Here is a 24,594-nt window from a genome sequence, read left to right on the forward strand (position 1 = left end):
CTAACTACATAGTAAACCAGGTAGTCTGAAAAGTCTTCTCTGATCTTGCTATAGAACACTTTTTTTTCTGTTTTGTAAAGTACACTTTTTTCCTTTTCTGATATAAAATATTTTTTAAAGAAATACCCACATAGAAAAGAACACAAATAAGTGTACGACGTGAACCAATATCACAAAGTGAACACACTTGTGGAAAGAGTATTCTAGAGCCCCTTTAATGGTCTATCTCAACCCTAGCCCCTCCCTTCTCCCTGCAGAGGTTAACTATTTCTAATATTTTGAAATCTATATAATTGCAATCATACTGCAAGTACCCTTTTATATGTGGCTTCTTTCATTCAACATAGTCTCTGAGATTCCTCCATGTGTTAGGAGTAGTCATAATTCATCTTTAAAAAATTTTTTACTGTGTGGTATCTTGTTTTATTCCATTGTGGTATACCACAATGTACTTATCCATTTTCTTGCTGATGGACTTCTGTGTTCTCCTATGAACATTCTAGAACATATCCTGTGGTGGACACCTGTTGGGTATGTACTAGAGCTGGACTGCTGGGCACAGGGCATGCATCTGTCCTACGTGGTACATACTGCAGAGAGCTTTCAAAGTGGCTATACCAATTTCCACTCCCACAAGGAGTGTATGTGAGTTCCAGTTGCTTCCTATTGCCTCCAAAACATACTTTTAAATGCAGTAATGAGTTCACAAGAAAGTGCAGGGCATCCCCAGGGGCCAGAAAGAAAAACAAAGAGTAGGCTGAAACTGCCAATTAAGTGAAATTTGAACAGGAAGCCAGTGCTGGTTTGAGGGCGAAGCTGAATTAGAGAACTTTTTGGATCCTGAGGGGGTGGGACTCCAGGGCTTGAGAAACAGAAGAGATGGACCAGAGGACCCCTGAGTAAGACAGTCTGTCTGCCTGCAAAGGACACTGGTTTCTCACGGCCTGCCCCTGCTCAGGCTGGAGGGATCTCCTCCAAGACTCATCATCTAAGCCTGGCAGTTTGTACTCCACATATATGTACAACTATTATGTGTCAATTGTAAATAAAATAAAATTTAAAAAAAGTCTAGCTGTGTGTCTTTCATGAGTCTATGGTTCAGATTTAAGAAATCACTAAGCTAAGAAATTAACTGGAAACATAATCAAATATATAAGTAACAGTTCTTATCAAGCTGTTATTACTAATTTGTACAAAACCAGTACATGAATAACATAATGCTGATTTAGAAATTAACTCTAAGTAAGAGGCTTAAATAGAATGCAATCTGAAAACTAAGCTTCATAAATTCTCAAGATGATAAGAGATAAAAAGAACACATTTACTTTGCAAGTTAGTACTTGCAGCAAAAGTGGGTAAAAGCCAAAGCAGACCTGGATTCCAATTCTGCCAATAAAAATGATTAAATCTACAGCCGTTGGTGAATCATTTAACATTTTTCTGTCTTAGTTTTCCTTATCTGTGTTTCAAATATCTATGTCTCCTAGGACTGTTATGTGACATATGAAAGATGCATATAAAGCGCTAATGTTTTTGGCAAGTACTAAACTCCCGATATATATTAGCAGCTGTTATTATTATAATCAACGTCGACACCAATTAGAAACCTATCCAGATGTTCAGTTAACTGGTGAGGTATTTACAGCACATCAACAAATGTCACTCATCTCAAGATCATTCTAGGTGATGTTAGTTCAAATTACAAACAAAAATGATGAGAGTTGCAACACAAGTTTATAATCCTCCTGAATTAAAATTCTTTCCTGACCTTCAAAGTGAGTTATTTCTAATTCTTATTACACTCAGGTAGGTCAGTGGGCAATAATATAAGCAGTGACTTTCTCAAAGAAGCATGAAATGCCAGTCCCCATGAAGGTTAAATACATATCCAAATAGTGCTACAGGTGTAGATTCTACAGCAGGTGCTGGCTCCATGGGAAACACGAAGAAGATGAAAACTTTGACCCACTGACACCTAACAGCAGCTGCTACAGCTATCTGAGCACATACTAAGTGGCAGGCACAGTTTCAACACTTTGCAAGTATTCGATCCTCAGTTAACCCTTTTGAATAAGGTACTAAGCACCTCTGCACCAGGCACTGTGTCCGGGCTGAGCAGCCTGATGACAAGGAAGGCAGCAGCTCAATGTCTTGGGAAGGAATACAAAGTGCCATAGAGAGTTAGACATGGGGAAAAGACACACAGGAAAGAGGACTGTGGAAGCAATGAGTAAAGTTCTACTTCACAGAGGAGCAAGAGAAAGAAAAGAGGGAGAAAAGTATCTATGCTGTCCTTGCTGGGTGCAATTCTGGGAAGAGGACAAATGCTCTGATACCAGTCACTGCTTCTGGAAACGAATTCCTAGAGGGCCCAAACTGGACAGGGTGTCCTACCCAAGGGATATAGAGCAAAGCATCTAGAGGAAAGAATTTAAGCTCAAGTCCTGTGAATTAGGATACAGATACATCTGCTACAACAGAGACTTTAAAAAGCAGTGGCTTAGGCTTCAGCTTTCACTTCCACTGACATTCCGCCTGCCAGAACTTAGGTACAGAGCCGCAGTCACCTGCAATGGGGGGTGGAAAATGCAGTCTTTATGCTGGTACCGATGGGCCCAGCTGAAAATGGAGGGATCTGTAATTATATTAATAGAGGAAGGGCAGAAGAGAGGTTGAAGGGTGATAAGAAATCTTTGCCAGGGTCCTTTAAAGAGAGCTGAGAAGCAAGGTACCAGTGCCAGGAAGATTAAGTAGAAACCCCAAGTCCAAAGAGCTAGAGATAAAAATCAAAGTCAAGGCTGGGAGCCAAGACTCTAAGACTGGGCAGAGCGAGAGAAAGTGAAAAGAGTTTTCACATGTACAGTGAAAGCCCAGCTCGAGCACTGAGAGCAACCTCCGGGTGTGGGTGAACCCATTGCTTTGCAGGGCAGGGGAGACGGAAGCTGTTAAATGGGAAATAATGGCCTGGGCAGGAAGGCAGACAAGGGTGCACGGTCAGAGATGAAGTCGGCTGCAGTCAGCCATGAAGGGCTGAGTGCTAAGCAGTTTGGATGCTTTTCTGTAGGCTTGGGGATGCGTTAGGGCAGGCAAGTGCCCGATCATCTCTGTTCTGAAAACCAGTTGGTGTATTTGGAAGCTATATTGGAAAGAAAGAGGGTGACGGGAAGAAGAACAGTTAAGAAGGAGATGTACTTGTCCATTCACTCATTGATTCAACAAACATTTAGTATTTGGGGGCCACAGATTCTGCTGGGCCTGTTATATACAAAGATGAAAAAGTGGTGTTTTGGAGGAGGTGGAGAGGGAGTGAGGCATGCGCACAATTACCGTGAAGCACAAGTTCTGTGCGTGAAGTGTGGACAGGTGCCCTGGAGACACGTAACTCTTAGGAGCCCAGACTGGGGCTGAGATGTTGCCCAGGCAGAGAAGGGTCAGGACAGGAGACAAGGTCACGTGAGGTGACAGGAACAGCAGATGCAAAGGGAGAGAAGAGAGAGCACAAGATGTCTGCACATGGCCGGTCACACGTGGGCACAGCACAGCACACACTCGGGAAGGAGACAGAAGTGTGCCCGTGGAGGCAGACTGAGGCCAGACGAGAAAGGCACGTGGCTGTCATGGTACGGGTCTGGCCCTTACCTGGGACTTGACAGAGCCCTGGGAAGCTGTGAGGCAGGTAAGTGACATCACCATGTTCACCTGTTAGACCCCTCACGTGGCAGTGTGAGGAGACCACAGCAGGACCCCAAATGCATCCAGATGGCACAGGATGAGGGAACGTGCTCATAAGACTATAGGAGGCAACGTATCCAAAATTTATTCAGGGGGAATAAACTCTAGAGTTGTATTGATCACTGGAATTCACTAAGATAGGAAGACGGAGCAAGTAAGCCCAAATGCCAGGTGATGCTATGGGACTGAGAGAGGAGAAACAGGCGCGGCAGCAGACCCGCTAAAGAGTGTGGACATCAGGCCCAAGGACGCACCTGCCTGAAAGCAAACGTTGACTATAAACTGGGCCACTTTTAAGAGCAGAAGGGGGCACTGTTAATAGTTACACTGGGACAGCAGGCACAGACAAGACTAGATTGGGTAAACGGCCACATTTGTTCCCCTAGTTATCAAGGAGAAGCCCAGTCAACTGAGAATTTCCTGGAAAGGATCTTCCTGGATGGACTCAGAAAACACTCAGGTAGGGCTAGAGATGAGATTTGGAGTCCCCAAAAATTATATTTTGGGGATTAACAAGATCACTCAAGGGAGAAAGCACAGAGTGAGAGGAGAAAAAGGATCGAAGCCCAGATCCATGAAAGGTGTTGGTAAAAACCACGGAAAGGTCCGTGTTTTGGGTGAGGGGTGGAGCCTGACTCAAGCTGGCTAAGTTTATGTTCCCTTTAGGGTTCCACCAATCACTGCTGCCCAAAGTCAGCAAGAATTCAGCGCTCTTCACTGAACATTCTGGAATGAGTATTAAAAAAATACCCTTCCTTTTGTTTATACACAGCCTGGCATTTACAAAAGTAATTTCACTAAAAATTAATGGAAAAAGGTAAATAACCATGGAGAATCAAAAGCACTAGAATAGAGTCCAAAAATAGATTTCTATTCATCATGATTAACATTCAGTTCCAACGACTTAGTACCTTTGCAGCTGCCTTATCTAACTTTTTCCTTTCTAAACCAGTTGCCCAACTCTGTGTGATAAGGAAAGACTTTAGTGACTCCTATTATCTTGTTCTCTTTGCTGCCAAGACCTAGGGACAAGGAATCCAAATCTTGGGGCCCCATGTGGACTTCTGCACACACCTCAACTGGAGGACACAGGTGGCCACACAGTGTGAGAGGAAACATCTGACTTTCAGATGGCTAGAAGACCACAATCCTAACACAAGAATTACCTCTAGATGGCAACAAGAGGGCCACTGCCTGACCAGAGGACAGCGGGCCTGCCTAGAGATGACCTCTAGGAGGCTGGAAATGAATGTCTGAAAGGTGGGTAAAAAGCCAGGTGAGGAGATGTGGGTTTGGGACTAGTTATTGCAGAAGCCACAGTTAAAGCTAAATAACTGCATACGCTCCTAAAAAATAGAAGTAGGCGGCTGAGAATGAAGCTTGGGAGTTGCTTAGAGTTTAGGAAAAAAAAAAACAAACAAAAGAAAAATCCCAGAAAAACAAATTGAGAGCCTGGTCAGCAAAGTTGGAGGGGCGGTGAGGAAAGGGCAGTGTTCTAGAAGCCCAGGGAGGGAGGAGTTTGCATTAAATAGTCAACATGTTAAACAACCCAGAGAGACTGAGCAAAAGCATAAGTGATAGGAAGCTGCTGGCTTCTGTAATATACATAAGCTAGAAGTATAAGCTCCTCTTATAGTTCCCCAAATGAAAAAAAAAAATCTCTGGGTATATGAACTTCAACAACAGAGATGCTCAAATCCAGACAATCTCCTCAATTTATTTCTGTTGCAGGAACCTGACAAGTCAATGGTCTCAGGCCAGAAGAGAACGTTTCATGAAGAAACTCTTTTACCTATTCACATGAAGTGATAAAAACAAAAGCTTATCCTCAGTTCAGCAGTCTCTGTGAGTAGTCACAGGTCAGCTTTAGAGAGAGCTATTATTAAACATTAGATGGTGATCTGCATAAATTCTTAACCATTGAAAAAATAAAAACAAACAACAACAACAAAAACAAGGACTAACATGAAAAAAGCACTGACTGGGAATCTGATCTTCAATGAATTGACCTGGGAGAATTAGTTACTCACTTCCCGAGAATAAGTTTATCTACAACACAAAGTGGTTGGACTGGATGAGCTATGTCCCTTCAAGCTCTGAAATCCCACAGTTTTCTACTGAAAACCATGTGGAAACTGAAGTCATCTTCTTTTTGGGTAGTGATGATACTATTCCCACATGCTACTATAGAGATAAAATAAAATTGTTTTTTAAGTTTGTAGTCAGCGTAGAATCTTTTACCAATACAGTGATTAACTCAAAACTGTAACTCATGTTTTCAGAAAACTGGCCTTAGAGACTTAGTTGTAAAGGGATTACCTTTCTGCAGAACTATCTCAGCCAGAATATAAACATTTTATTAGGCAAATAATATGAATATATTTTCTTATACCTTTGACTGGGACGGAAGGAAGCATAGTCTAGTGAAAAGAGTAATGGAATCAGGCAATCTGGGCTTCGTTCCCAACTTCTATCTGTTAAACTCTCTGGGGGTTAAATATCCTAATCATAAAATGAAGAGGTTAGACTGGTAGATTAAATATCCACTCCAGGGCTTTAAAAAAAAAATCTATTATTTTAGTAGCTTGGCCGTGTGTGAATGTTGTCAGCCATGCTCACTTTTTAAAATCTCTCTTTTCTTGTCCAACATTTATCTTATGCTTCCTAGAGTCAAAGAATACAGAAGAGTCATAGCCTATCAGAGAAAGAGGTCATACTTCCCTCTACTCAACAGTGACAGAGCATCCACTGCCTGCCAGAGCCATTGATATCAGTGAAGATATCGTCTTTGATCATAAGAACACCTGAACTAATTAAAGAGTTTGAAATTAAGGAGCTGGGCAGCATCACAATCTGAAGGGTAACTCACCCTGGACACTGGGCTCCTCTCCCTGTTCAGCAGCTGAGCCTCCTGGATCAAGGAGGCCAGGGTTTGTTTTGTTTCTTTGCCTCCAGGCACAGCCCACTCCTATCCTTAACATCCCACACTACACTCAGAGAGTTTCTCTTAAGAGGGTGGAGGGAGGTTTCAACCTACCCTTTCCATGCACCTCTCTACCACCAAATGAGCCTCACAGTCCTCACTTAACTGCACATTTTCAAATTTAAACTATTCCTATTTCCCATCTTTGTCCCCTAAAAGCTTTTATGTCGAATGCTGTTGCATTCTATTCAAATCAATCCATATATATCGAGTTCCCAGAATTGATGTATCTTTTTTGTTAAAGGGTAAAGTGGAAAACCACAAAAAACTACTACCAATACAATACCTCCACATTGAATTCAATCGTGCCTTTTTTTCATTTTTTAAAAACAAAAGTCCAAAATGAACAGCTTCTGTCAAAGATCACAGTAACAGGAAGTTACTGAACCAGGAGCTCTAAATACACAATCTCTAGCCATCTCCATCTGGATGAACAAATCACAGCACTGCAATTTGGCATGTCTAAAACCACATTGTCTTTTCCTGAGCACAATGATGCCTTTTCTTTGCTCTTTCTGGGAACGTCACTATTTCTTTCTGTTCAGTGCTCACATTTCCCATGTTTAATCTGCGTTTAATTCTGGGACATTTCTAGTATCTTTCATTATTTCCACTGTTCTCATCATCTTTCACCTAATATCTCTTCCTGCCACCATTTTCTTTCATAATACAAAATCTTCTAATGTTTTTGCTAAATTAATCTATGTAAATTGTAGAGCTGATTATTTTGCTTTTGTGTTCAAAATCTTTCAATGGCTTTTTGCTGTGACTATTAAATTAAGACCAGACTACTTAGCATATCATTGAAAGTCCCATGGCCTACCATGAAACTCCCAGTCCGGTCTGATTTTGCACCACTGTCCATTAGCTCCAATGGGGCTGTTATCCACCTCCCTACTTGCACATGTTTGTTCCTACTGCTCCTTCCACCTCAACTACTCTCCTTTCTCAGTGGTGACTGGCACGTTTAACCCTCCCCCCATGCAAAGCTCAAAATAATTTCCATCTTCTCCAGAATGAGCCGTTCCTGAGCCTAACATTCCTGCAGCTCTGCCCTTTCAAATATGTATGTTTTCTTTCTTTTTCCCACAACAACTGCATTTTTATACTGTTCCAACCACATGTCTATTACTCTTGTGTTCACTTTTTGTGCTTCTCTTTTCCTACTCCGGTCTTGTACCCTGCATATTTGCCACTGGACTAGTGGTTACCTGATGGCAGAAATGATTGTTGCGAATGTTGGCACACACAGTGCCTTGCACTCCAAAGCTTCCTAATAACTTATTATTACTAAAGCATATTAATGCTAAAGCTATTTAAATGGAAACAGTATGAGTGAATGGCCTGTTATACTATTTCTCTAATAATCAAAATCTTTTTGTACTCTATTGATGAGTGAAATCCAGAGCTCCCTCTAAGATATCAATAAGGCAGTACAGGTAGGGTGTAAGTCTGGCAGCTGAGGGTACAAGGACAAGAACATGAACTCTGCAGCAATATGGGCAGCCATGGAGCCTGGCCCTGCCTCTAACTACTAGTGTGGCCTTGGTACTGAAGTGAGCAACCCAGTGGACTAAATCAATACCAATCTTTTTCTCCAATTGTGATTACTCTCCTATTTCTTATTAACAAACTCCAAATGCAATGATTTTTATTAAAAGTCTATCATACCCTTGATCATAAATATCTGCTGGATAGGAAAAACATCAATATGTACTAGTAGCTAACATCTGCAATGGTATCATTCCACCTCCAATTCTTCAATACACTCAATTCATAGCAGACAACTTTGTCACTCATCAAATTACAACTGCATGAGGAGGCCAGCTGCTAGCAGACACACCTTAAAACCTTTGGAAGCAGCAATATGGGCAGCAGTCCAGCCTTCTCTGTCAGCGTGGTTAATGAGTTCTGCAGGAACAACAGGCTTAGATTTGCCTTCAGAACTCTCTTCTCCTTCATCTAAGTCAGAGGCATCTGACTCAGGCTCCTCCTCATTCAAAGAGTTCCCATGAGCTGGTGCTCCGTGATACATCAGAAGCTTGAGGCTGTCCACATTACCAGTGTCCACAGCTGCATGAACTGGTGTCCAGCCATCCTGAAAATAAAATGACCAGGGGAAAGGTTTGATAACAACAATACCATTGAGAACAGTGTTATTGAAAGTTCACCTTTAAAATGTTCCTGGGCATGGACCACTGGGCTGGGAAAAGCAGGCATTCTAATCCTGAATATCACTGATGAGTTCAGTGTAGTTCTCTGGCCTCTGTCAGTTACAATATTTTCCCCTGCTATGACTCATATTGGCTATTTTGTAACCATTTCCACATGCCAGTTAACCACTTGGAGCGAACAGGTACTTCCCATGCCCATCATAACTGAACATTATGTACGATAAACCAGAATCTCAATTTAATATCAAGAAAGAAAACAAACTTTAGCCTAAAAAGATTTTTTTTAAAAAACATTTATATCGAAGAATAATGTTACTAGGAAAGTGCTAAAAGAATGCTCTTACAAGCCAGTTTTACTTATAAGGCAGTGCCCTAACTCTAGTGATCTTAACATTTTATGCCAACCATTCCGGAAGGAAAGATCCAGAATAGGGAAAAGGTAGACATGCAGGAAAAAACAAAGCCAAGTAATTTCACTGGCTGTCTATGATCGCAGAGGGATACTGATCATTACAAGCTTAGAAAATGTTCCAACCAAAATTACTGGGTCCATTTTCTAGAACACATTACTTTGAAGCCTCGATCGCTCACTTAGTTGGCTGCTAGAGTAGACGCAGAACTCTCTTCTAGGGCAGTGGTTCTCAGGTGTGGCCCCCAGACTGGCAGCATCAGTACTGCCTGGGAACTGGTTAGAAATACAAATTCTTAAGCCTCACCTCAGATCTACTCAATCAGCAACCCTGGAGGTGGGGTCTACCAATGTGTTTTAACAAACCCTCCAGGTGATTCCGATGCACTAAAGTTTGACAAACACTATTCTAGGGAAAACCTTGGTTCTATCTATAGTCTTTCATTACTACCTAGAGATGGATCCGCCTTCTTATTGCTATACTAAATATATTTCAGTGAGCTATGTAGGGGTCCCCAACCTATGGTGAGGTGTATAATTATTTCATCATATATTACAATGTAATAATAATAAAGTGCACGATAAGTGTAATGAGCTTGAATCATCCTGAAACCATCCACCATCACCCCTGGTCTGTAGAAAAATTGTCTTCCATGAAAATGGTCCCTGGTGCCAAAAAGGTTGGAGACTGCTGAGCTATAGCACACTTTTTTTTTTTTTTTTTTTTTTAAGTAATGGGGTAGAAGACAGAGAGAGAGAGACAATAAATGGGAACAATCTAAAATTAGGCTATAAGTCATCTGATCACTTGCTAAAGCTGTCCCTTTATGATGTGGCTTTTCCTCTGGTTCTGTAACTCATACCAATAAAGTCCACTTGGCTAACACAAGACCGTGGCTGGGCAGTAACTGGAATGCTGTGTGTAGTCTTGGTGCTCCAATCAGGTAAAGCTGTTTCACGGTTTGTCCTGTGCTGGGTTGTAGACACCTTTTCTTGAGTAGCAGTCTTATACAGGTACAGGGTATAATGCTTTTGACCTTGCCTAATTTATGCTACAAAGGTCATGTGGCCATTCCTGAAAAAAACTTTCAATTTCCTAGTCTCCTTTGATACTTTCTTATTAAAAGACACAAGACATAATTATTCCCTTAAGATCCTCTCTATTATATTGTTTATCTCTAGACTTTTGAGCATCTATACTTGCAAAGATTTCGTTCTGCTCATCCACAACTAGCTTGAGAGGATAGATTTCTGTGTTCTCTAACTTAGGATGTGATTTAAATTTTTGTGATATGCTACTTTTCTTCAGTTTGGTGATATAAAATTCATTTATTTTTCATCTATAAGACAGAATTTTACAATGAATGTGTGTAACACCACAGATTACTTAGATAAAATATATAAAGTAACATGAAGAAATGTAAAACTAAACTATTTTCTCAGATTTTCAAAAAATAAATGGGAAAACCCAAAATAAATAGATTTTTTTATAAAACAAAAGCTCTATTAATAAGAGTCATGTTCATACCTAGTTTATTATATTCCTGCCTAAATCATTAATTAAACTGTTGGTTCTCTTTGGGGAAACTGCATCAGGAAATCCAGAATCTAAGATTATTATTTGTTGAATAAATAAAAACATGCCTCCATTGTCTGCCCTAAATCTGAAAATAGTCAGAAACACAGTATTTGTTTTCCTGTTTTACAGATGAATAATCTGAGGCTCACAGGGTAAAGGACTAGGTTAAAGGCTAAATGGACAAGACTTTTAATTAGCAAGGAACAGATTCAAACAGAGGTTAGATACATTGAAAATCCTACAAGCAAAACAAAATAAAGGAACCTATATTTTAACATATTTTGTTTTTCTAGCTGTAGAGTTCGGAGACACACTGTAAATTACATATGTAGGAAAAAAAAAACAAAACCCAAATTGGTACTCACTCTGGTTTTTACACTTCGGTCAGTTCCAGCTTCCAACAAGAGTTTAATACATTCTTTATTTCCATTTTTACAGGCCAGGTATAGAGGAGTCTGTCCTCCATCAGCAGCATGATTAATGTGAGCATCATATGCAATTAATAATTCTACACACCTAAATGCAAGATTATGGTTAATTACATAAAAACTGAGTTTGACCTCTGAAGCCCCACATGACTGACATTAAATATAGAAAATACTAAAGCAATTCTGCATCTTTATATACATCAATTATTTTTATTGATATATATTAGTTACTATGGATCTTATTATATGAATATTATTTTTTCACAAGGCTAAAAAGTATAATTCAATCACAAAACTAAATTACTGTAATGAAGATTTAAAATAGTAGGTTTGATCAAGTGCTAATACCTGCTTTATGACACTTCTTGTAACTAACTTGTAAAACTGGAGTCTTTGGAATATGTTTAACTTATTGGGATGAATGGTTTAACTGTACTTGATACATACATATTTTTTGGGTTCAAAATAGTTGGAACCTTGAAAAAAGTCAGGCTGGTGAGTCATTCTGAGATTTTCACTTGAGAAAATAAAATAATTATAAATAGCATAGACAGCAGGGCACCATGTGCCTCCTCTATAAAAGGCAGCAGAAAGGCTGAGGAAAGGATTGCCTTGGGGAGAAAAGACAGCAGAGGTTGTCCTGTCTCCTGAAGAGGGGCTAGTTGATGATGAAAAAGACAGCTAAGCAGAAACTCACTGGCCCAGAATCAAGGAGGAAAGAAATGAGGTAAAGTCAAGACTTTGCTACATTTAGTAACTACGTAGCTAAACATCCAGAGCCTGAGTTTGTAAAATTAGTTGAGAATAAACTTAGAAAAGAGGGCTAAATCATAATCAAATTAAGGAACAATTCACTTCATCTTTGTTTTAAGTCAGATGCATATTTTTTGTTTTCCTTGGGAGTATATGATTTATATATCTATTTTGAAAATAAGTGACATGACATATGTGTGTCATACACATTTACATTAATTGATCCCTGGATTTCCCCAGGGTTCTTCCTTTTTGCAAGGCTGTCTATGCCTCCATTCCTGTAACTATTATACTTTCCAAGCAAGTGGACCTACAGATTACCCAATGACAGGTACAGGTAAAAGCATAGCTCAGAAGGAGAAATCCCTTCTGGAGGACTCGAGATACATCCAAAAAGTAACAGCAAAATCAGTGACTATGGTTCTCAATAACAAACTTGGGGTGGTGAGATATATCTTAGCACTGAAGAACAAATAAATAAATAAAAATGCTTTGTGAATCTTTAAAAATTTATGCTTGTAATGAATAAGATTGATATGAACCCTAAAACTCTCATTTCAAGAATTCGATAATTTGTTAAAAAACATTTCTATCAGGACAGTTGGATGTAAAATTTGAGAACAGCTTTCATTCCCTACAACCTGCCATTTCAGCATGGGCAAAGAAAGCTACTTAGCTATTTCCTATTTTATTAAAATATGACTTTTAATTTTAAAAAGTCATGCTTGTATCTGACTTAGTAAGCTCCTGCAGAATTCATTAGTTAAATTAAAAGTTATTTTAATGAATAGGCTTTCCTTGGTCTTATGCTCAAATGATTTTCAGTATGTAAAATTCCTGCTTCAATTTTTTTTAAATAGTAAAACAAGATGAATAATTAGGATTAGATACTGAGTAAATTACCACTAGGAAGTTAAGATTATTGCAGATAATATAATCCTATGTTTTACTTTTAATACCATCATAAGTAAGAAAAAGATTTGGGAGGTTGGAGTGGTAGCAAACAGTGAACAACAAACTTCTCAGTAGTCTCCTATCTCACGATATATGTGTAGATAGCTACAGATTATCTTCTTCAGAAGCACATTCATTTGCGTGCAGTTTGGTCACAGCATAGCTCCCTTTGCTTCCCTCAAACATAAATACTTAACTCTTATTAAGAAGAGCAAATTTAGGATCCTACTTTGCATTTAAATCCTCAAATACCAAATACGGTCAGTGAATTTATTTGCCAATGGATTTTAAGCACTAGTTTACACATTTGGCCAGAACTAGAATATGTGTGCAAATTTTAAAAAGAGGCTCTTTCCATAGGGGGAAGAAAAAAAAAGAATTAAGAGCATCACTTACTCGAAATGTCCCTGAGCAGCTGCAGCACACAAGGGTGTGAAGCCATTTTTATCAGCAGCATTGACTTGGGCTTCTGCATTCAGCAGCAATCTCACACAGTCTGTGGATTTTAATAGAAAGCCATGTAAATTCCCCATTTGGAGTCAGGATGAGCCAAATTCTATACACTCTATAGATAGATTCTAAACCCAAAGGGCCTCTCCCTGCACAGTTAATCTGACAATGCTATCATGGTGGACATGAGACCCTGCAGACTATTTTACAGGGAAAGCAGCCTCTTTTTCCAAAGATTATAATACCCCAGACTCAAAAACTAAGATGTGATTTGTGTGTATGTGTATGTGTGTGCACGCATATGCTTTGGGAAGAGTTGCTGATGAGTAGAAGGAATGTCATGTGTCAGAAAATGCTTTACCAGATTTTTCCACCAGCCTATGCCAGAAAATAATGTACTTGGATGGAGAACCAAATTCATTTACCAAATCGAAATGCCATTCTTCATATTTAAATAGTTAAATTCTGACTTTATGTGATGTTTAATTTAATCTTTAAAATGCTTTTTTATGGTGGTCATCCTACACTTAACTGCATGAATGAGGATAAAGGAGAGCCCACAGAAAGACACCTAACTCAGGCATAAATATCACCCAGCTGTCACATTCCTCATGTGACGTACTAGATTTAATTTCTCTATATTACAGAAAATCCCTACAGTGTTATGAAGAATTCTAAAGTACTTTAAAAATAATAAACTATCCTTAGCTCACTAGAATCTTCCATTTATCTGAATTAATCGACAATCATATGGCTCACATATGCAATGCTCTTTGACTTTGCATTTGCGGTCAAATCATCTTTTTCTGTACTACCATATGTTTTAGTATATTTGACTACAGGATTTGCATTTTAAAGAACCAGAATAAGTCCCAGTCCTCATTGATATGCTTTTTATAGTTATGTAACTTCTCAGTTCTCTTAAAAAACTCAATAACTATAAATTGTTCTAGCTACAGAACAATTTTAGACCGTGACCTTTACTAACTAGTAAAACTTTCCCTCTCTGTAGCATGTAGCATTAAAGCCTCGATGCTTTGACTTTCTCACACATCAGGTATTTCTAACAGACAAATGAGATCTATCCTGTCCTGACCAAAATGAGAACAGATGGAGGGCTTTATTCTAAAATGTGCTTCACAATTACTAGACCCCAAATTTCTCCATGCACAAGACATTTCATGGTGCATAAAGCAAAGATTACTTTTTACCAGCTGCAGTGAAATTTTAAATTAAGGAACTGCACAATTTGGATTTTTAATGTTTATAAAAACTTTAAATCTCATGTAAAAAAATTATCCACTATTGCCTGTAAGAGAAAATAATAATCAAAATGAACCTTTTGCTCATAACAATGGTTACAAGTGCTTTTGACTTTCCATCTTTCACAAGTGTGTGGTATAATGAGATAAGTTCTCCCCATTTTTACCTGTATGTCCATTCTTAGCAGCAGAATACAAGGCAGAATGGCCATCTTCACAGGAGTAATTAATGTCCAGTCCTTCTTCATTAAGCAGCATTGATAATAAAGTGACATTTCCCTGGGCAGCAGCTTGCTGAAGAAGGGTGGGCCTGCCAGCCAGGGGGGCAGGACCACCACTCATTAGCAAAGGGGTTAGGGAGGGTGACCAGCCTGTAGGTTAAAGTGACCCTTGTTAGAGAGTAGGAGCAAGAACAAGAGACAGATATTACCCTTTCCTTTCTGAATTATGCACACACAGACATGTGAACATGTATCCCTAGAGGATTATGCGGTTTCTAACATTATCAATCTGTTAATATTTACTTAGCATGAATCTGTACTGTTATTTCAGATCTTATATCTGCTGCTAATTAAATTAACACACATGGTGACAAATTATTTTTAGTTGTCAGTCTTGAACAGATAAGTGTTAAACTGGGAACTGGTTTTAGGAAACTAGGATGGCTATCTCATTTTTAAAAGTTCAAATTCCTTTTTAGCATTTCAAAACAATTTGAATTTTAAAATTATATAAAAGTTTCCTCAATTTCAATATCAATCTGAAAAAGTGAACTGATATTATTAGGTATAAGACAGAAATAATTGTAAGAAATAGAGATTTTTCTTTTTCAACAATGTTTCCAAGGTACTTAATTATACATTTTATGTAAACCATTTACATAAACATTAAGATGGACCAAATATGGTCAAGGAGTTTATTCACATTCCTTGAATTCACTTATTTGGGAATAAAAAAAAAATGGGGGCCAATTACTATTCAGTATTAGGAGGTAATAGAAATACAACATACATAATTGGATCCAGAATACAGTAGCATAAATAATACACAATTTAGAAGACTGTAATCATCTGGCCATCTTTACAACATGCCTAACCAACTTTTAATCAGCCAACAAAACTGAATCCTCTACTATACAGCTTTAACAAAAATCATAAGTTATCATAGTTAGATATTTCTCATCAGTATTTAGCAGCTTTGGAAGAGAATCTGTTAAGTGTGTGAAGTCGGCTGCATATAGCATGGAAAATTTTCTGAATTCTTCCTTGATCAAAAGGCTGTAAAAACAGTAAAGTAAAAATGTTTATTTAATGTGAAATATTTGTGTATTTTAGGCTTAAATACAGTGAACTTTCAAAATAAGTCATTTTCTTTTCTTTCCTTACAGGGTCCTAATACCTCTAAGTAACTAGTACATCTGCACACATATTCATTCCTCAGGGCACACTTTCTACATAGACATGGTAACATCTCTTTGTAAGATACAATAGATGGATATTTTATATTCCCTGCACATTGGTATCAGGATAATATTCTAGGTATGTATCAGATTAATATGTAATACTCAATTATTATGATTAAATTCTAAATTATTGGCCTTAAATTATTTTAATCAATATTAAAAGGGTACATATCAAAGGAATTTCTCAGTATTTTTTAAATTCTTTATTAAAAAACAAAGCTAATTATACAATTGAAACTACACTGCTTAATAAAGCTGGATATATCTTCATAGTCAATTATTTGAATTTATGAATTTATTATTTTTATCCTATTAGGACTAGTGACATAAAATTAAAATGTTCATAAAATTCAATATTTATCTAAACTTTACAATATTTTTCCATTGATATTCATTAGCTCTTCTTACAAAAGTAGTATTTTTACTTCATACTTACAAGAAGGCTCCTCTCTGGTACATTTTACCTTTTGTATTTTCTTAAAAACAAACAAACAAAAAAACAGGCCCACAAAAATTAAATCAGTACTTATTAGAAATGAATGATAAACAGAGAAATTATAAACACCAAGGTATGAAACCTTGACTGCAAAGCAAACAGGCAATACGAAGGCATCACAGTATAGTCCTCTGTGGAACAGGAGGGAATATGGTTCACACTGTCAGCCTCTCTCTCTCTCCACCTCCCCACCTTTAGATCACATCCAAGGGGTCTTGGTTATTGATATTCTTTTATGAATACCAATACACACACACACACACACACACACGCACACTTTTTTTTTTTTTTTTTTTAAAGAGACGGGGTCTTGTTCTGTCACACAGGCTGGAGTAGAGTGGCGTGATCATAGTTCACAGCAACCTCAAATGCCTGGGCTCTAGTGATGCTCCTGCCTCAGCCTCCCAAGTAGCTGGGACTACAGGCACACACAAGGCCTGGCTTTTTTTTTTTTTTTTTTTTTGAGACAGGGTCTTGCTATGTTGCCCAGGCTGGTCTCAAACTCCTGGCCTCAAGCCATTCCCCCTCCTTGGCTTCTCAAAGGGCTGGGATTACAGGCATCAGTGACCATGCCTGGCCCCAACACATGTATATTAAGTGGTTTGCTATTCTTTTGGGTTTTGTTTTCACTTTTCTTTTTTTCACCACAATTCTAGGCTTGGAGGGGGGACAATTTAAATATACATATATTTTTCAACTGCTTTACATGGAAATATTCAATTATGGCTATAATTTCCTGGGAAACCCTATTTTTTAAAAATAAGTTTCATTCAAACTTTTTTCTCAATCTTTAGACCATTCAAGAGTCTTATAGTTCTCTTTCTTTTATACAGAACTACAGGTGATATATTGGTTTCCTTATTTTCTTAGAGGACTGCAATCATATTTTTAAAGTCTTTACAAAAGAGAAATGCTTTATAAATATCAAATATTCTTAAACTTTGAATAAATTTTATATCTTCACTATCATTTCCAAATTTTCTCTAGCACAGACAAGCTTGTTTTAATAAATCCTACTATAAATATGAGATAAAACTTCACCATGAGACTATATTGTTCATCTGAAATTCCCAACAATAAGAATGGTAATATTTAGTTAACTAGTTAAATAATGACAGAACAGACCTATATCCATACAGCTACTCTAATGACGTTAGCAAAAGGTCATTCAGCTTTGCAGTGTCGTATGCAAACATTAGTAAAGGTGAGCATCTTGCACAACATGCCATGAGGAAGGGAACAGACCAAACATGCACTAGCAGAGGGAAGAGGTGTTGAGAACAGCTTCCGGCATCAGCTTCAGAGGGTAGAGAGGTTAATGTCATAGCCCAGATCATTCTTGTTTTCTGATTTGCCTTTAAGCCAATCATATGGAGAATAATTTTTTAAAAGATATGTAAAAGGAAAAAAGTATGAACCAAATTAAGTAAAAGGTATCAAATTAAAAAAAGAGAGAAAAAAATTTCCAAGAGTATGGGAACTCAGTTGCCTACCATGATTTTCAATTTAGGCTTCTGTCCATCTAACATTTGAAATGTGTTCACTTGACAAGTTCAGGAAGAACAAGAAATTCTAATTCATTTAGAATTTAAAACGTTATTTAAAAATTTAACATTTGGCCATAAAAGTTGCCAGTAGTGTTAGGGTAATTTACAATGCAGTTCATTAAAATGGTAACTTCTGTCATTCTAATTCTCCTTGGTGCTTTAATTTAGGCATAACTGTCATAGATACAAGCTGACATGAAAATACAGAATTCTAGATTTTGAAAGATTATGGATCTAGTGGTTCTCCAAGGAGGGAGAGGTAGTGAACTGTTGCTTGAAAGTTCATCAGGCAAGTTTAAGAAATCTTTTTTGTTTGAAAATATTATTATTATTGGGGGAGATTCAATGCTTTCATTTTTAAATGCAAAAGCTAATGGCTCGGAGACAATTTGTTCCTTAGGGTGATAACTAGAAAGAGGCAGAAATGGACTAATCCTGCCTTTTTACACTCAGTGCAGTGCTCATTGGTCACTGACATTGGAATAGACATCTGCCAGGTATTTGGCAGATGTGCTCTGTCCCCATGCTCTGCCCTTGGCAACTCCAGTGGTTATTAGTGGCTATTGAGAAGGTTAATACCCTTCAGTAGGCTCACGACCCGGAGAGGCACAAGCTCACCCAGGCACAGACAGGTTAGGAAGCAGGATGGAGGGAGCTCTGGTGCTTCCTGGTTCCAATGGTCATGGCGGCAAAAAGAGGGGCAATCTAAATGGAAAACCGATTTGAAATCCTATATCTCATTTGGTAAGTTCAGGCTGACCTATATCCACAGTAGAGTTATACCGTTATACCTCCCCATCATATAAGTGTAATAACATTTCCATTCCCCAAAGCGACTAGTTGCTCAGTCAACACTTACTGAATGACTAAGGACATTCTTCCCTAATAAGCCACATCTAATAATCAAATGATGCTAGAGTCCTGTTATTCTACCAAAGGTGATCCTGCAGCTCTGAGAACACTTCGGCCACGTTGCAAAAATCAGAGAATAGAAACTAAGAAACCAGTTTCACTTATCTTCAGTGGCTGCTATTTCTTTGGTCTACTATTTATATATTCTTTTGTTCTCCAGACACAAGCAAAGAGAATTTTTCAGAAGAGTTATGGCTCTTTTATAAAAAATTCCACTGTATCCTAGGCAGGTCATTCTGGCAAATATATAATAGATTAGGAATTGTCCACTTTAAAAATCAACTTAAAATCCTGCTGATAAAATGCTCCTCAGTCATATATCTTGGTTTTAAAGCTTCTCTATTGAAACCAAAGGACATTTGCAGCTGGACCCTGGACCGCAGTAATGACCAAGGCAACAACTGGCAAAGTCTCATGATATCAAAATAAAGATGGCTTTGTATTTAAAAAAAAAAAAATGACAAAACTTCTATCTCCTGCAAAGTTTCTATTTTATGATCTAGGCATTTACGTTAATATCCTTGCCCCTGCTCCACACATTTTTGGAACTTGTGCTTCATAGTTGCCCAAAGATCTTACAGGTCATTCTCTGATTCTCCTGAATGGTAGCAAAAATTCCTTTTCTGGGGGTAGATTTAATTACTGAGAAATGGCCAGCTTATTTTAGGTCATGAGAAGGTCTGCCCAGCTCATTAAAACCATTTTCTATCAAAAATATGGAAAGCTGACTGTCTGTAAAGACATCACAAAATAAGAGTAAAGTCAATTCTAAAGCAACTTCTCAAAAATGCCTTAAGTAACACCATCATTGAAGCAGTGACATCACCTCTCTTTATTGATTATGTTGTTCTAAGCTCAATACCATGCCCTCCCATATATGACAGCATTTGATCCTCCTAACAGCTACCTTCCCCTATATGAGTAGCATAAGCTCCACAGTAAAGAAGAAAAGTCTTGCTAAGTTCAAGAAAAGTCACCAAAAACACACAGTTGCAAATGGCAGAGCCTAGATTTCAAAGCAGATCTAATGTCAAAATCCAATTCTGTTTCCAATTCTCAATTTTGCCCCTCAAAGTAGGGATACAGCCTCACAAACAGCTTAATCTCAAGGAAACAGCTTATAAATTCTGGTGCACTGCTTTCATTACCTGATAATTAGCTAGTGCTGTTTTTCTCATCCACACTCTCCCTTCTAAGCTTTAAAAGTAACATTATTCAAACCTTCCTTTAATTCTTAAAGTTCCCTCTCATTAGAACCAACGGTCTCTACTAACCACTAAGATCCCATGGTAGGAGAGACTTCTCCAAAGCTTTACCAGAACTTTGGCACCATACCATTATTTTAGAGCCACGTTTGCTCAGTGAACTAATCCAGTCATGTCAATAAAAAGCAATGCTTCCCCTAGCACAGTATCACAAAAGGGAAAAAACCCAGCTCTTTGTTCAAGAGTCCCAGATTCAGTGACTTCATAAACCACATCTGAAATGGAAACCTTCTGTAATATAGTCCACATGCTATGTTATCCATCTGTGCTCAACTGTTGGAAGATGACAGCTCTAAATGGGGTACATAGCTTTTGAAATAAACTTAGATTTATAAAGATTCACACTCCATTTTTGAGGGTCAAAAAATAACCTTAAATACAAACTGGTATTAAAACTTAGAATATCCCAATTCTAGAACAAATTTAATTAATCTGATAATCCAGGCTAGTATTAATAATCACTTCTAAGTTTCTAATTTCATCTCAGAAGAGATAGAACTGAACACACACTATCTGATAACTCACTGATACTGAGTCTTGTAAGATAAATATCTGAGAAGAAAGAATATTCTTTCCTCTCATGTAAATTTTTTGTCTCTTTAAATTAATGGTCTTCACGTGCTTCAAGCCACTCTTTTCAGGTTATTTTAAAAACAGAAAGCACTTAGCGTAACAAACCCGCAAGTCGTATAGCAAGATGAATCACCATACCCCGGAGTCTTTAAAGGAAAATGCAAAAAAAGAGAGGAAAGAAATAGGGGGAAAAATGTACCAAATTAAAAAATAAAAAAGTTTCTAAAGCAATGTGAAGGAACTTAAGGCAAGTGAGAGGACAGGCCACATTCTTTAAAACAGGGTATAATATTTCAATCCCTTTACCTGATGCTGTTACCAGGAGGCTGTCTGAGGCACCTGGTCTACAGGATGAGGCACTAACGGGGTTTATGGAAGAGCGAAAGGCAGCGGTGGTAGGAATGACAAGGGAACTGTCTGAACATGCAGGTTGGTTCAGTCCAGGGGTTTCAGCAGGCCAGGCACCCACCTGAGACGTGGCCAGGGCTGAGACAGCACAGCCTGCGGGTGCCACAGTTAAATCTATGGATGGTTTTGGTGGCAGCTGAGGGGAGGATGATTTAGGGAGGTTCTCCTCACTTATTACCCTGTTCCCTTGTGGCAAACTGGAAGGAGGCGAAGCCACAGTTTTGTTATCAACTTTGGCCCCTGCGTTGGAGGCCCTGCTGCTATCCATAATAACCTTGAGTTGGGGGTGTGGTGGAGAAGGAGTTTGGGAGAGCCCTGGCTTTTTTGGAGGGATAGGAGGAGGATTTCCTCTGTCAACTCGAGCTACACCGGGAGTCTTTAAACTGGTCCGACCGACCGGAGGGTGGGTGCCAACGTCCCCTGTGGGGGACGCTCCGGGCCTTGGGGCGGCACCCACTGGAGGGCTTGTAAATCTCGACAGTGCTTGGGTCACAGTATTGCGAGCGAGTTGTTTGGCCACTAGGTTGTCACGACTCGTCGGAGAGACGTCTCTCGAAGGAGGACTTTGGGTAGTATTTCCGTTTTGGTCTGGGTCATTAGCATTGCCCTGAAATCGAAATCGAGCTGCCTGGACGCGCGGGTTCAGGCCGGGGTGCGGGGGCGCGGAGTGCGGGGGCGCGCTGGCGCACGGCGACTGCGAACCCGACTGTGAACCGTGCGCGGGCGGGAGGCCGTGCGGGGCCGCAGCCGGGCTCTGCGCGGCGCTGCTGGGCAGGGGGGCGGCGCTGCTCGTTAGATCTGGAGGGGAGCCCGTGCTCGGTCCGTTTTCCTCGATTCTGTTTGCACTCGCAGGTGGGACAGTGGGCAGAGAGGCGCCGATCAAGTCCCCGTGGGAAGCCTGCCTGTCAATCCCGGGTCTGACCAGCGCGGCGTTGGCGCCCACGCTCCCTTTCGAGCTCCCGGGGGAAGGCTTTACAGGTACAGTCAGAGGTGACTTCTTCACGTGCTCAGTGCTTTCTACCGCCAGGTCTGTCTGGCAAGCGACAGACCTCGTCAGAGGCCCTTCTGTTCCCACAGATATGGAAACCGAACGCCTATCTTTTGTCTTGCGTGGGAGAGAGAGGCTTGGTTTGCTGTCACTTCCCCTTTTCAGCTGCTCGATCATCTTCTTCATCTTGTCTATCTCCTCTTTGAGGTCAGTGGTGTGTGCTTCTTCTCGGTTCAGCTTGGCACGAAGCTGTTCCCGTTCGGTATCAAACTCGGAGAGCTGTTTTTCCATCTGGGCTTCCATTTCTGTGCTTCTCCGTTTCTCGGCGGAGAGTTCCTCTTCTAATTCATTCGTCTTTTTCTTCTCCTCTTCCAGTTTGGCCATGACTTCCTCTAGCTTCTGGGCCTCCTCGATGACTTTGCCCGAGAGCTGTTTGCACTCCTTCACCAGCATGAGGACCACCTGCTTGTTCTTGCCCCGCTCCTCCTCCAGGCGGGCAGCCAGCTTCTTGTGCTCTTGCTCCAGGGCTTGTAGCTGGAGCTTTTCCATTTCCAGCTGAAAGAAATTCACAGGAAAACCCCGATTAATACACGCACTTTTCTTTTCACCAAAGAAGTGCTTTGTGTGAGATTTTTAAATTAATTTTCTAACAATTACATGGTTCGGGTTAGCAAAAATGCCACATTTTCAAAAAGTGTTGTGATCAGATAATATTTAAAAGACCCATTAAGATGAGAAAATATGTGTAAATGAGTTTATGGAAAACATCTAAATTACAATAGAGAATTTTTTAATCTATTGGAGTTTAACTACAGAAAAAGAGAACAATAATTGGATGCTTCAGATCACAGTACAGAGTTCAGAAGAGTCTGTTTTCATAAAAATAGAGCTCTGTAAGGAAGCTGGTGATATAGAAAAGGTTTAGTGCTCTAAAATTACGAACTCATCTCTGACGTGCAGTGTCATGAGAAGTGCTAAAAGCAGAGGACTTCAGGTTAAATTCTAAGCCCCTATATTGCCGACTGTATTACTTAGCTACGTAATGTAACTTCTTTGAGCTTCTTATCACAGGTTGTAGAAATCCTATAAAATCGTATATGAAAGTTCTTTGAAAACTATAAAGAGCTAAAGAATTGTGTTATACTATAATCAGCGTCAGTGAACCCAAAGCCTGACCTTGTCTCCTACTTTGATCCTGCTCGCTCCAGTAGCTGCCTTGGCTTCCCTGGTGTTTCTTGCACATGGTCCTGCCTCAGGGTCTTTGACCTTGCTGTGCTCTCTGTCTAGAATTCCACCACACACCTTCTCATGGAGCTCCTGCGCTAAGCAGCGTATGCGCTGCACAAGGGTGACCAGCAGAAGGATGAGTGGGGGCAAAACTCTATTCCTTCCCTACCCATTAAGTGTTTGCCCAGGAATGGGGCTGCATCTGCCTAGAGAGGGGGGTGCCTTTTCCTTCACAAAAAGGCACCGTCTGCTTACCATAGGCCCCTAGGATTGGTGCTTTCCAGAGAAGAAACGTTTTTCTAATTGATCAACCTAGAGAGAGAAGGAGCTTTTAAAAACCTTTCTTTCTCTAGATGGGGTTTTCTAATATGCACAAAAGCACCCAACATCACAAGAGGCTGGCTGCTTTACTTCCTTTAGGACTTAACTGTCACCTTTACAGGGAGGCCTTCCTTCCCTCACCACCCCGTTGAAAATAACCGTCCCTCCCACCCTTGTGTTTATCGTCCTTTGCTTAGTACCCTTGTGCCCCCATAGAATGTGACTTCATGAAGGCAGGGACTGTGTCCTCAAGACCCAGAATGCTAGTACTGGCACACAGTGGTGCTTAATAAATTGTGGAATGCATGAATGAATGAAATTAACATAGTTCCCCAAAAACAACAAACTTCCAAACACTGATGGGTCTTTCTGAGTACATGGGCAGCCTTATAACTGCACTATTCTAACACGTCCCTGTAGGTTTCTCACTTCTCTCAAGAGGAGCATCCATCATGAGGGGCTCATGAAGGACAAATGACACATCCAGAGCCAGGATGCAGGAGCCAGATTGGCCCACAACACCTCACCTGCCCACTAGAGAAACATTCCCCTGGTGGTCGATAAAGGGCTTTATGGTTCACAGAGGTTAGAGACATGATTAAAGACATGGAAAGGACTTGTATTCTCTTCTAGGTGTTAAACACAAATATCCTCTCAAGAGAGTCAGTGCT

At 39.6% G+C, this 24,594-nt stretch overlaps 1 protein-coding gene across 4 annotated transcripts in view; it reads right to left on the bottom strand.

The window, feature by feature from the left end:
* The window catches only part of CTTNBP2 (cortactin binding protein 2), a 144,241-nt gene that overhangs the window by 47,216 nt on the left and 72,431 nt on the right, over nt 1-24,594 (bottom strand). For 2 of the 4 annotated variants that reach the window (XM_069461480.1, XM_069461479.1), the window contains exons 4-8: nt 21,449-22,930; nt 14,892-15,095; nt 13,409-13,508; nt 11,243-11,393; nt 8,559-8,813 (exon numbers count right to left, since the gene is read on the bottom strand). In XM_069461480.1, coding sequence (XP_069317581.1) covers nt 8,559-8,813; nt 11,243-11,393; nt 13,409-13,508; nt 14,892-15,066 — 681 coding nt within the window. In that variant the 5' untranslated portion in view covers nt 15,067-15,095; nt 21,449-22,930. Of the gene's footprint in view, nt 1-8,558; nt 8,814-11,242; nt 11,394-13,408; nt 13,509-14,891; nt 15,096-21,285; nt 22,931-24,594 lie in introns of all 4 variants that reach the window. The other 2 variants (XM_069461477.1, XM_069461478.1) reach the window with 1 other exon arrangement.

Source organism: Eulemur rufifrons, chromosome 29, assembly GCF_041146395.1.
Source record: "Eulemur rufifrons isolate Redbay chromosome 29, OSU_ERuf_1, whole genome shotgun sequence".
NCBI classification, from domain to species: domain Eukaryota; kingdom Metazoa; phylum Chordata; class Mammalia; order Primates; family Lemuridae; genus Eulemur; species Eulemur rufifrons.